Source organism: Theobroma cacao, chromosome 9, assembly GCF_053813885.1.
Source record: "Theobroma cacao isolate CCN51 chromosome 9, ASM5381388v1, whole genome shotgun sequence".
NCBI lineage: Eukaryota > Viridiplantae > Streptophyta > Magnoliopsida > Malvales > Malvaceae > Theobroma > Theobroma cacao.
The window spans coordinates 41,860,941-41,872,876 of NC_142647.1; the positions used below are offsets into that span (position 1 = coordinate 41,860,941).

Here is an 11,936-nt window from a genome sequence, read left to right on the forward strand (position 1 = left end):
CTTGCTGCAGTGGGCAGATTCTGTGGATCAACCTATTAGAGGGGCACAGAATCCAGATATATATATGTACCTCGGTCGGAGAGGCGCGTAGGGTATCTCCTAAGGTATGGATAGAGTTCGCGTCATGCCGAACCACCTCGTGATGATGAACTTCGCTAACGCCAAGGAAAGGCTGTGTTTTTCTCAAACTAAAAATATGTTTTACGCGTATATGAAATTTTAACAGCCTTGGTGGGCTCGAGTGTACGTCTCTGATCAAGGTGTCATCGAGTACTATTTGATGGCATGAGCCAAATGTTTATGGAAGTCATAAGCTTTAATGAGAAATTAAATGAAATACAACCGTTTGCATGGGTTGTGATGAATTTTCAAATTGTGAAATACTTAAAATGATGAGATATTTTAATTGTCTCCTTTTACTCGGCTTTAGCTGATTTAAATTATGTTTGTTTACTCACTGGGATTTTATAATCTCACCACCCTCCTTTCCACCCATTTCAGGCTCCGAGTAGGCTGTAGATAACTGAATCCATCAAGGGCTTCTAGTGGATTAACGTCCTCCACACTGTAAGTTTACAGTTTTCTTTATTTATAGTTATTTGTGGGACCACTTGATATTGTAAATTTAAATTAATTTAAATACTCTAGTTTATTACGTTACAGTATGAATGAAATTATTTTGCTTTTATGTTACAAAAAGTATTTACGTATAACTCTAAAATTACTGTTTATAAAAAAATAAAATATTTTATTAAATATTTTGTTTTATCTTCTCATTATATTTAAATAATTATAATTTTATTTTAAATAAAGGTTTTAGATGCCTAAACTTATTTTTAATTATAAATTATACGATTGGTACTTGTTTACAACATTTTTAACTGGTTTCGAAATTTTCAGTAAAAAATGACCAAAATTGTCCTGTGAGACAAAAATTTTTATTTTATCAATTTTAAGTTGAAAATAGCTCAAAATCTTTTAGAACATAAAATTTGGCACCGGTTACTCACCAGGGGAAATAAAAACTGATATTAAGCCTTGCAGGGTTCCGATTGGTATTCTGAGAGATGAGTGTCCATCGAGGTACCGCGACGATTGTTATGGATTCGAAGGAAGTTTCGGGTAGTGATAATTGAATATCTAAATTATTAAAAAATTTAAAATTTTAATATAAAATATTTAACAATAAAAAATTTATTTTAATTTTCATAAAAGTCAAAAAAATATTAAAAAAAGGGAAGGGGGAGTATATACAATTATAAATGGAACTATCAACTATAGAAGATTCACATATTTTTCCCTCCAAAGCTAAGGAAAAATAGGAGAAAATATGCATTATTCTGCTCCACTTGCAAAGTAATAAAAAAAATACACTTGTAATTTGTAAAGTTGTTGTTAACTCTCTATTTTAAGATCATGACAATTCAATATTAAAAATTAAAAAATATTTAAAAATTAAAAAAAACCCTAAAGAAGTAAGAAAAATTAAAAAAAAAAAACAAAGGGAAACAAAAGAAAGCTTTTACAATGCAACATTGGAGGATCAAAATTTAAAAAGGAAAAAAAAAAACCACCTCCAAAATCTGTGAAAAGGACCTCTCTTTCTCTACACCTTGCATTGTTAATCTCTGTTTTTATTATTTTATCATCCTTAAAACCAAATTATTTGTTTCCATTTCCTTTTGCTAATTCAATGAAATAAAAAAAAAAAAAAAACCCCACCAGCAGCCACCTTTTGATCAATCAAGAATCAGATTTTCAATCCACACACATTGACAGCCGTTGGATTTGATGACTCCGACGTTGACATGTCGCCGGCGTTGCTAGACCCTGGAGGAGCTGCTCCTTCAACTCCCAAAGGTCAGGCTTCTTCTGTTCCTTTTACAGTGAATTCTTTTGGGTCTTTTTCAGTTTCTCAATCTAAGCTTTCACCGGAGAAAATGAACCCATCTTCTAGTTTTGGTGTTGGAGGTGATTTTAGTTCTGGGTTTTCCAATTCGACCCCGAATAATCCCAATTTCAGCTTCAATACATCTTCATTACAGCAACCGTCTGGGGGCCTTGCTAGACCAAGGCTTGTCAAAATTAGAAAGCAATTAAATTCCCACACTTTAAAATCTTCAGGCAATTTAGAAACCCGGGTAGGCCCCGGTTTTAACCCGTTTCGGCCTGTTTCCAGTGTTCCCCACCTGAATCCATCTGATGGGAGTGGCTTGGGTGGGAATTTGGATGGAGGAGTTGTGGAGAAAATGAGCAATTTGAGAATTGGGAAGAGTTGTAGTTTTGATGATCAAAGTTTAGTTTCGAAGCTTCCGGATGATATAAGGAAGTTGAACATTGAGGATGGTTTGAAGGTCAATCAGAGTAATGAGAATGATGGCAATGTAGGTAGTTGTGGTGGAAGAGGTGTGGAAACCGAGAAACTTCCAAATGAGTTGAGGAGCAAGTTGAATATTAAAGGCAGTGAGGATGTTGATGGCGGAGCTAAGAAGGATTTTGTATTTAAGGGTAGTGGAAAAAGTAGTGATTCTTTGGTTGGAAGCTCCACGGATTCACTTCATGATGGAATTAAGAATTCGAACATAAAGGGGTCTCATGATAGTAATGCCAATGAGAGAGATGGTTTTGTCTCTAGGAGTAGTAAAATCACCAGTCATCTTGGCCGGGAAAGAGAAAAGGTATTGTCAACTGAGATGGAGAGGAAGTTGAATATTGGGAGTCTAATGGGAGATTCTACTGGTCAAACAGATAGGGGATTTTCTTCTTCGCTAGTCTTTGAAAAGGATTTGCAAACTGAAAAGTTGGGTGATAAGAAGCTCCATGAATTTGGTAAATCAGTTCACAGAAAATCTACTTTCCAGGTGGCAACACCGGGTTTATATCCAAGTAGTAAAGTTCCTATGGATCAACTTATAAATGATATTGGACCTGGTGAAGCTGCAGCATCAACAACTTTGTTTTCATCTAGTTCTATGCATTTCCAGCCTGGTGCAAATGTCTTTGGCATGACTTCTGATCAACCAGATAAGAAGGATGAGTTTGGTTTTACAGCCAAACAAGACCATATAGAAACACCCTTCGTGGAATTCAAAACTCCTAACCCACGGACAAATATATTCTCTGGCTTAAACAAAAAATTGGAATTCAATGCAAAAAGAGAAGCTGGTACAAGCACAAAAGTCAAGAAAAGGAAGGGAAAGTTGAAGCAGCCTGCGCCAGTTCAGTTGCGGCATGGACAAGATTTCGTTTCAAGTAAAACTACTCCACAGGATAATGCAGAGGCTCCTGAGTCTTATTCACCAATGGATGTCTCGCCGTACCAGGAAACACTAGCTGACACTCAATGTTCAAGAGAATCTTCTGTAGCTTCAGATGAGTGTTTCAGTCTTGATAAAAAATTTACATCCTGTGATTCACAGCCAGCAGTTTCAAGTGATGCAATAGATGAGGATCTGGTTGCTGCGACACAGCATATGAATATAAATGAAAGGGAGGAGAAAGATGAAAAAACAGAAGAGGAGGGTTCTGGAAATGTTTTTGATAAAAGTGTTGCTGCTGAAGCTCCCCAAGAAGATTCTGTATCTGGGGCTGAAACTGAAAGCTTTATATCTGCAGCTGAGGAGATAGATTATAACATTGATATTGTTGTTAGTTCAGCTGAATCTGAAGCAAGTACAAGATCAAATATTGAGAGGCAAGATAGTGATGCTCAGATGTACTCTGCTTCCCCTTCTAATCTAGAACATATAAGTGGGTTTGGCTTCACATTTGCTGCATCTTCTTCTGCTCAAAGTCAACTATCATCATCAAAACGCCACCAGAAAAAGAAGAATTTGGCTAAAATTGCTTTTGATTCTCCTAATTCTAGTTTGAATGTGAGAATCCCTTATGCATCATCCTCTGTACAGTTTTCTCCTTACCCTGGAGCTTCATTGCATGTGTTCCCTGGGCAAGACCAGAAACCAGATGTATCTACTTTGCAAAGCAAGGTTCGAGAGAACTCTGTGGTGGACAAAGGACCTAAGGTCAAGCATGAGCCTTATTTGACTGGTGCAAGGACTGCAGCTCAGGAATCATGCGAAAAGTGGCGATTAAGGTTATTAAGTTTTTGATAATTTACCTTCATTCTTTTAAAAAGTTCTATTTTCTGAGTAGATTAATTGTTTTTATGCTCTTATAGATCATACTTGATCCATCTTGTAATTTGATGATGTGACCTCCATTCATGCTTGATTTCCCTCTACTGATGAATCCATTTTGTTTAACTGACATATATCAGGGGAAACCAAGCCTATGCTAATGGGGATTCATCCAAAGCCGAGGAATATTACACGCAAGGGATAAATTGTATTACTCCGAATGAGACATCAAGAAGCTGTCTTCAGGCATTGATGCTGTGCTATAGCAACCGTGCTGCTACACGTATGTCTCTTGGAAGAATGAAAGATGCAGTAGGAGATTGTATGATGGCGGTCGCAATAGATCCAAACTTTTCTAGGGTTCAGCTTAGATTGGCAAAGTAAGGCTCTACATTTGTTTCCTTTGCTTTAATTTGAGCCACTGCTGTTCTGGAGTTGTATGTATTTCTGATTCAAAACTACAAATTCTTTTCTATACTAACCTTATTCAAGATAAAGAAAAAAATTTTTGTTTTGAAGTCTTTGTTGCATGAGGATTTATAAGTATTTGTTTCAAATTGTTCACAGTCGCTGCTTTGGTGCTCATTTTGAAACTTAACCTTTCCATTTGATTGCCCTTTTGAAGTGATTAAGATATGTCATTTTGTGCAGTTAAATTACCAACTACATTTTCCATTTTCTACATAATCTATTTTAGTTTGGAATTAATATTTCTCTTCATTGTTATCCAGTTATTATTGTTACGCAGTTAGTTTTGATATTAATTTGCTTGTCAATGCTATGATTTAAAGTGCAATGCTGGGTTGATTGTTGTTTGTTATTGGCTTTCTCTTTGCTCTCCTAACTTGGGCTTCTTCCTTATTTCTTTTCCTTCAAGTTGCTACCTTGCCCTTGGGGAAGTTGAAAATGCAATGCAATATTTCACGAAGTGCTTACAATCTGGAAGTGATATTTGTGTGGACCGAAAAATTGCTGTACAAGCCTCTGATGGCTTACAAAAGGCACAGGTGCTTATTATTATTATTATTATTATTATTATTATTTGAGAGGAACTAGTATCTTTTCAGTATTCTTTTATTCAAGTCTATTTGGTCTGTGTTAATTGTAACATTAATTAGGATTTACAATTTATTCTTTAGATCCATAAAGATCAATAAAATTTTGAAATAGATCCAAGTGAACAAACTCATCTAGTCTTCATTTGAGCTCATGCTACTGAGTAGCCCATCTTCTTTGAATTATGGTTGCATATAGGTAAGTATGTTGTGGTTTAAATTTTCAATGGATTTTTGAAGCCAAAGAAAAATGTTCCATTGCAGAAATTGAAGCTGAGCCAAGTCCTAGTCACTTGAAAGGATGAAACTAAATTGAATTGAAAATTTTAGTTTAGTTTGATTTTTCCACTCGTTTAGGATCTTAAACTACATGAGCCCAAATTTTATGTACTGGATCAAGAAAATGTGCCTTAGCTTCTCATATATAATATATTATTGCAATCAGATTAATACAACTGTCAATGATTATATAGCAAATATATATACTCCTGGTAAGCAAATAATTTCCAGTGCATCTGCAAATGAGTCCAAAATTTTGTCTTCAGGGTTTAAGGAGCCAGGGCGCTTTGAACAAGTATAAGAGCTTGACCCTTCTTATTTTCAATTGTTGCTCCCAAATCCACTATATGTGACATAGTGGAACCTTTTATCTTTTGGTTGGAAAGAGCTTGGTCATTGAAGGAGATGCTCTTCTTCTCCAAAAGGAGTTCAGTTGATCATAGCTGCCCCTGCCTAATCTCTCGATGATCCTCATCTAGGAGGAATTGAGAGATTTCAACTTTCTTGAAAATCTTATGTGTTTCTTTTACCAATGATGGATGAAAATAATACATCAATCAGCAGCTTCAGCGGCAAAGGTGATGTTGAAATTAAAAAGTAGTGGACTACTAAAGGAAGCTTAATGCTTCCACATAGACAACTTTAAAGACGTAATGATGCATCTTAAAGTGTTAGAAACATTGTTATTCTCTATTATCAACCTCTGTGCTTAAATTAATTAAATTCCTGGCTATATGCTGTTTTTCAGGAGTTTAATTGCTATTTGCTATATCATGGACCCAGACATGTCTGAATTAAAACTTTCTTGCAAAAACATCCTTTTTTTTTCTATGTCTGCATGGGTCTTTGCATGTGTGTCAGTATCTGGTGGTGGTGGGAGTTTACATTTTGGAAATTTGATATCATTAGCAGGTGGAATGTGTATATTATGGACCCAGACACTTCTGAATTAAAAACGTTTTTGCAAAATCATCCCTTTTTTTCTGTGTATTAGTCTGTGCATGTGCATGCATATCTGGTGGTGGTGGGGGTATACATTTTGGAAATTTGATAGCATTATCAAGGGGAAGGTGTATAATTATCTTGATATCCCCCTTTTCCTGCATTGTATATTTAATTTTAGCTTTGATGGATTTAATGATACTTTTTTTTTGTTTTTATGTTTTCTTCCTCCTTTCTTTAAATAGTTTCTTAACCTTGATAAATGTTCAGAGCTTTTTCAAATTGTTTATTTTTCAGCTTCACTCTGTTGATTTATTTGCAGTGATGATAATAATGTGACTGATGAGTGGTTTCCTCTCTGGCAGAAAGTGTCTGCATGCATGCATCAGTCGACTGAACTTTTGCAAAGGAGAACATCTGATGATGCAGAGAGTGCTCTGAAATTAATTGCCGAGTCCTTGCAGATTAGCTTGTACTCAGAAAAATTGCTTGAAATGAAAGCAGAGGCCCTTTTCATTGTATGTGTATTTTTGTTGATATATAATTGTCTAAATGAGAAACTTCTGAAAGTTGATAGTTTACTGTCTATTTAAGCATATGTTAAATCACAGGAAGATTGTTTGGAATTGTAATAACATTTTTGCAATCTGGCAGCTGCGCAAATATGAAGAGGTAATTCAGCTGTGCGAGCAAACATTTGATTCTGCTGAAAAGAATTCTCTTTCATTCAATATCAATGGGCAACTGGCCAATCTGGATGGTTCTGGATTATCAAAGGACTCTACATTTAGAAGTTGGCGGTGTTGCCTGATCTTCAAATCTTACTTTCATCTAGGAAAGCTTGAAGAAGCTATTGCTTCACTGGAGAAGCAAGAAGAATTGCAATCTGCTACAGATAGGTAAATTCACTGCCTTCTCATTCAAAATATTCTAATTTATGTGATGGAGTACAATAATTGTTGCACATTTCTCAGTCTGTCCAGGGATGGAAGCAACAGTTTGGAATCATCAATTCCATTGACTGGTACTGTTCATGAGCTCTTACATCATAAGGTATTTCCTTGATATGCTTTTAACTCTAAGAAACATTTTATGCAGAGTTATGCACAACATTGTGCTTTTGTTGGTGTGATTGGCATTTTTTTTTTTTCTGTGAGGCAGTGGGATTGACTTTTAAGTGCTGCAACTCATAGGTACATATAAAAGCATTATTCCTTTACATGCTTATAGGGGATTTCAAAAACATATTGCTACCTAAATTGGTGGGATTCACATTGAGTAATATTTCATTGGAAATTGCTTTTGCTATTTGCTTTCAGAAGTATAAGGCAAAAAGATGTGTTTGGATACAAAAGCAAACAATGTTTATGGAAAATTAAAAATTTTAAAAATAGTTGTTTTTGGATAAATGCATGATTTAACTGCTATATAGAACAATTATATCAAAATTGGTGTTGTGTGTTGATCAATTGTTCATTTTGAATCAATTAGGATTTTTCTTTCTCCTGTATTCTTTTTTTTTTTTTTTTGGGTATGCATCTTTCTAGTATCTCTTTTACTTTATAGCAACTTTTGAGGAAATAAAAGGCTAGTACTGAGAAGTTGTAACAGCAACATCCAAATGGTGCCTAGAAAATTTGTGCCATCCATTACCTTTCAACTCTAAATGTTATTTTTGTCAGAAGTCTGATAATGCTTTGTGGTGTATAGATTAAAATTTTGATATAAATGCAATTATTTCTTTAATCTCCAGGCTGCAGGGAATGAAGCATTTCAATCAGGAAGACACTCAGAAGCTGTTGAACATTATACTGCTGCTTTATCTTGCAATGTGGAGTCACGGCCTTTTGCAGCTATTTGTTTTTGCAATCGTGCTGCTGCATACAAAGCACTGGGCCAAGTCACTGATGCTATTGCTGATTGCAGCCTTGCCATAGCACTTGATGGCAATTATTTGAAGGTTTTTCTCCAAACTGATAAAGGCATAATTTCTGTATGGTTTAACATAATTGTCACAGGCTAAGACATATGCCCTATAGCCCGTCCACTTTGTTATGCATGATGAATGATTATTAAACTTGCTTCTCTTTAAGTCATGCTTTAGGACATTTAAGACTGTGACTTGTGCCTCCTAGCACTTTAGTTTTCAAATTCAGTTAGTTAATGCTGTTTTCTTTTCTTTCCTTTTTTCTTTTGGAACTTCTTATCGCTTTGTTCTTGCCTTGCTGGTACACACAAGTGAAAATGCATCTACCAAATGCCTTTTCTAGAACTTTTGCTTATCTGTTGCTTAAAATGGGGTAAATTTCTTGTTCTCTTGTTTGTTAAAAACAATATATGTTATCCAGAAGTTTCTTACATATGGCAGAGTAATCTCAGCATCATATTGTGTTGTATGGATCTCAAAAATAGGTATTTGGCAGCTATGGAAAGTGATTGTACAAATTTTGTACTTTGGGTTATCTATTTTACAGATTGCTTTTTAGACATCTATTGCAAACTTTCAATCCTTGCAGATGTTGCTTTCTGAATGATTGGAGCCCTTGGGCTGCATTATTTGTTGTATGTTTATTTACTTTCAGTGCATTTTCCCTGTCCCTATTATTTTCTATGGGCATTTCTTCATGATTTTAATTATTGTTTGTTTACCCCATGAATTAATTTAGTTTTCTATTTGATGGCATCATAAAAAGATGTGTGAGACATTTATTCATTTGATTATGTAACTAATTAATCTGTAGATTTGATAGGTAGCTATGTTAATCCGATTTTTCATTTTTGCTCATGCCTATGTCATGCTCATTGGACACTTCATAATTGAAATGAGTACGAGGATATAACCCTCAGAATAAAAGGAAAACTTACATAAACATTTGAATGTACTTGTGTAGGACATGTACACAACCATTCTTGAGCCCAAGTCCAAACAATATAGGTGGTCAGAATTTGTGTGAAATCCACACATGATTTTAAAATGATGTCTGTGGAGAGTTCTTTTTTTCCAAAAAATATCTAGTCATTTTGGAGAAATTTTGTTGTCTTCTAGACAATAACTTTCTTGGTAACAAATTTGTTTGTGCGCACTTTTGCAGGCAATTTCTAGACGAGCCACTTTATATGAGATGATTAGAGACTATGGGCAAGCAGCCAATGATCTTGAAAGACTTCTTTCTCTTCTCATGAAGCAAATGGAGGCAAAGACCAATCAAATTGGAACCTCTGACAGATCAATGAACTTGGCAAATGACTTGAGACAAGCTCGTATGTGGCTTTCTGAAATTGAGGAAGAAGCCAAAAAGGAAATCCCTTTGGATTTGTACCTTATTTTGTAAGTTTCCAATGCATCATGGTCTATATGAACATGGATCTTTAGACTACTTTCTTCTTTGGCTTAATATCAAATCATTTGTTAGCTTTTCCTTTAGGATTTTTCAAATATTATTTCCATTCATCTTTGTTTTTATAAAGATTATAAATTTATAAAAATTTGATAAATGGTTAGTAAATTATAAATTTTGTGAAGGGAGTTTAAAAATTTCCATTCATCCTTGTTTTTAGCCAAATCCATTCATCTTTGTTGGACAACGTAATTGAAGAAATCTAGCAAAGTTTTTTATATTTTGTTGTCTATTTGTCTTTCCCAGAGCCATATTTATGGATCATGGATTGTGGAACCATATTTGGATTAACAATAGCTCTTATTGTAATTGTAATGGCAGAGGGGTTGAACCATCTGTTTCAGCAGCAGAAATTAAGAGGGCATATCGGAAAGCTGCTCTTAGACATCATCCTGACAAGGTTTCTTATATCTGCTGCTATATGCATTTTATGAAGTTTGGTGCCAATCTGACAGGTTTTTATTTATGTAGGCTGTCCAATCCTTGGTAAGAAATGAACATGGAGATGACAAACTTTGGAAGGAGATTAGAGAAGAAGCCCACAAGGATGCTGACAAACTATTTAAGATAATTGGAGAGGCATATGCGGTACTTTCAGACCCTATCAAGGTATGTCTTATTCTCATTCTCTACGTCTATGCCTTGCTTTAGGTGCATTGTAATACCTTTATGTTTGTGGTGTATGGAACTATTTATTGCCAAGTAATTGCTAGCAAAGAGTGGTCAAGTTACTCCTAGATTAGGTTTGAGACTTGCTCAATGCAGAGGTGTGCGAGTCACCAGCATACTTTAAAAGGCAAACAATCTTGGACGGGGCCTTGTAGAGGCAGGACAGTGGAAGTCCAAGTCATTCAAATTGGCAGTTAATAGGAGATCCTAGGCAATGCATAGTGTGCCATTGGACATTTTGTCCAGCCTAAACATAAAAATGTATCTTTCTTCACAACGGTTTCATATTTAAGTAATGCATTTAATAGGTTTCTCTGTATGAATTAAAAAGTGAAACAACAGTTGCATTTCCTTCCTCTGCTCTGCATATCATTCTGTCAGAAAGCCATATGATAACTGGCAGTCTAATTGTTTCTTCTTTCATATTGCTTTGTTACTGGGCAAATACGGTGTTTATCTTGCAACAATGACTTTCTGCAGCGCTCAAGGTATGATCTTGAGGAAGAGATGAGGAGTTTGCAAAAGAAACATACTGGAGGCACATCCAGAGCTGCTACAGATGCTCAAAGTTATTCATTTGATAGAAGTGGTAGTAGGCGACCATGGAGGGAGGTCTGGAGATCATATGGCTACTCAAGCTCCAAAGGATCAGAAGCCACTCGATCAAACAGATATTATTGACAATTGTGTGCCTACAGTTTGAAGAGATTCTTGAGATATCTGATGGAGTTATACAATGATGTTTAGCAGATTCAGACTTGGCTTAGGGACTCTGTGGAAAGGGAATTGACTCCAACCGCTGTCCAAGAATAGGTCCATACTTGCAGGATGCTATACCTGATGATTCAAAAGGCTTGTTGAAAGTTCCGAGTAATGCCAGGTCCTAAAGAGATTTTTGGTTGAGGGTTTTTCTAACAGTTTGTGAATGGCTAAAAGCTTGAACTAACAAAGTTAAAAGTTTGCAAGTCTGAAAGACTTATGGTTTGAGGAAATGGTATTCTTGTTAAGAAATATGGGAAAAGAAAGAAACAGAAAAGAGCTGGCTCTTTTCCATAATCTAACAGAGGAAAGTCTGGACATTGCAAATGTACGGATGACGTGTACAGACACATTGAGATAAATAAATTCAAGCAAAGAGCTTCAGGGCTTTGCAGTTTTCTACCTCCGGCTGATTCCGGTTAAAGTGGGAGAGCAGTTTGTTTCTAAATTGGTCACAGGCTCAGAGAGAGAGTTGATATCAAAAAAAAATTTTTCTTTATACTTTCCAGATTGATTGTTTGATTTCATTGCTTGTTAATGAAGAGAAATGGTGCTTTCCAAATGTATTATATTTATAACACAAATCAAAGATGCTTGATTGTACAGTCTGCTATGAAAGGTGAAAGTTTGAATGAGAAGACCTTTCAATATGGGGCTTAACTCAATCATCATAATCTTTGGAATCTACCTTTGCT

General features: G+C 35.4%; 1 protein-coding gene across 2 annotated transcripts; it reads left to right on the plus strand.

Moving 5' to 3' along the window:
• Positions 1–1,489: 1,489 nt before the first annotated feature.
• On the plus strand, positions 1,490–11,909 carry TPR16 (Heat shock protein DnaJ with tetratricopeptide repeat-containing protein). 2 transcript variants are annotated; one of them, XM_088809654.1, is made up of 11 exons: positions 1,490–4,096; positions 4,280–4,519; positions 5,017–5,146; positions 6,781–6,933; positions 7,070–7,314; positions 7,399–7,468; positions 8,169–8,375; positions 9,508–9,743; positions 10,135–10,213; positions 10,285–10,422; positions 10,963–11,909. In XM_088809654.1, the coding sequence occupies exons 1-11, from the start codon at positions 1,809–1,811 to the stop codon at positions 11,161–11,163; spliced, it is 3,987 nt and encodes a 1,328-aa protein (XP_088665780.1). In that variant the 5' UTR covers positions 1,490–1,808; the 3' UTR covers positions 11,164–11,909. The 2 variants fall into 2 exon arrangements, with proteins under 2 accessions (XP_088665780.1, XP_007015142.3); XM_007015080.3 differs by having other exon boundaries at positions 1,492–4,096; positions 7,390–7,468.
• The last annotated feature ends 27 nt before the right edge of the window (positions 11,910–11,936 follow it).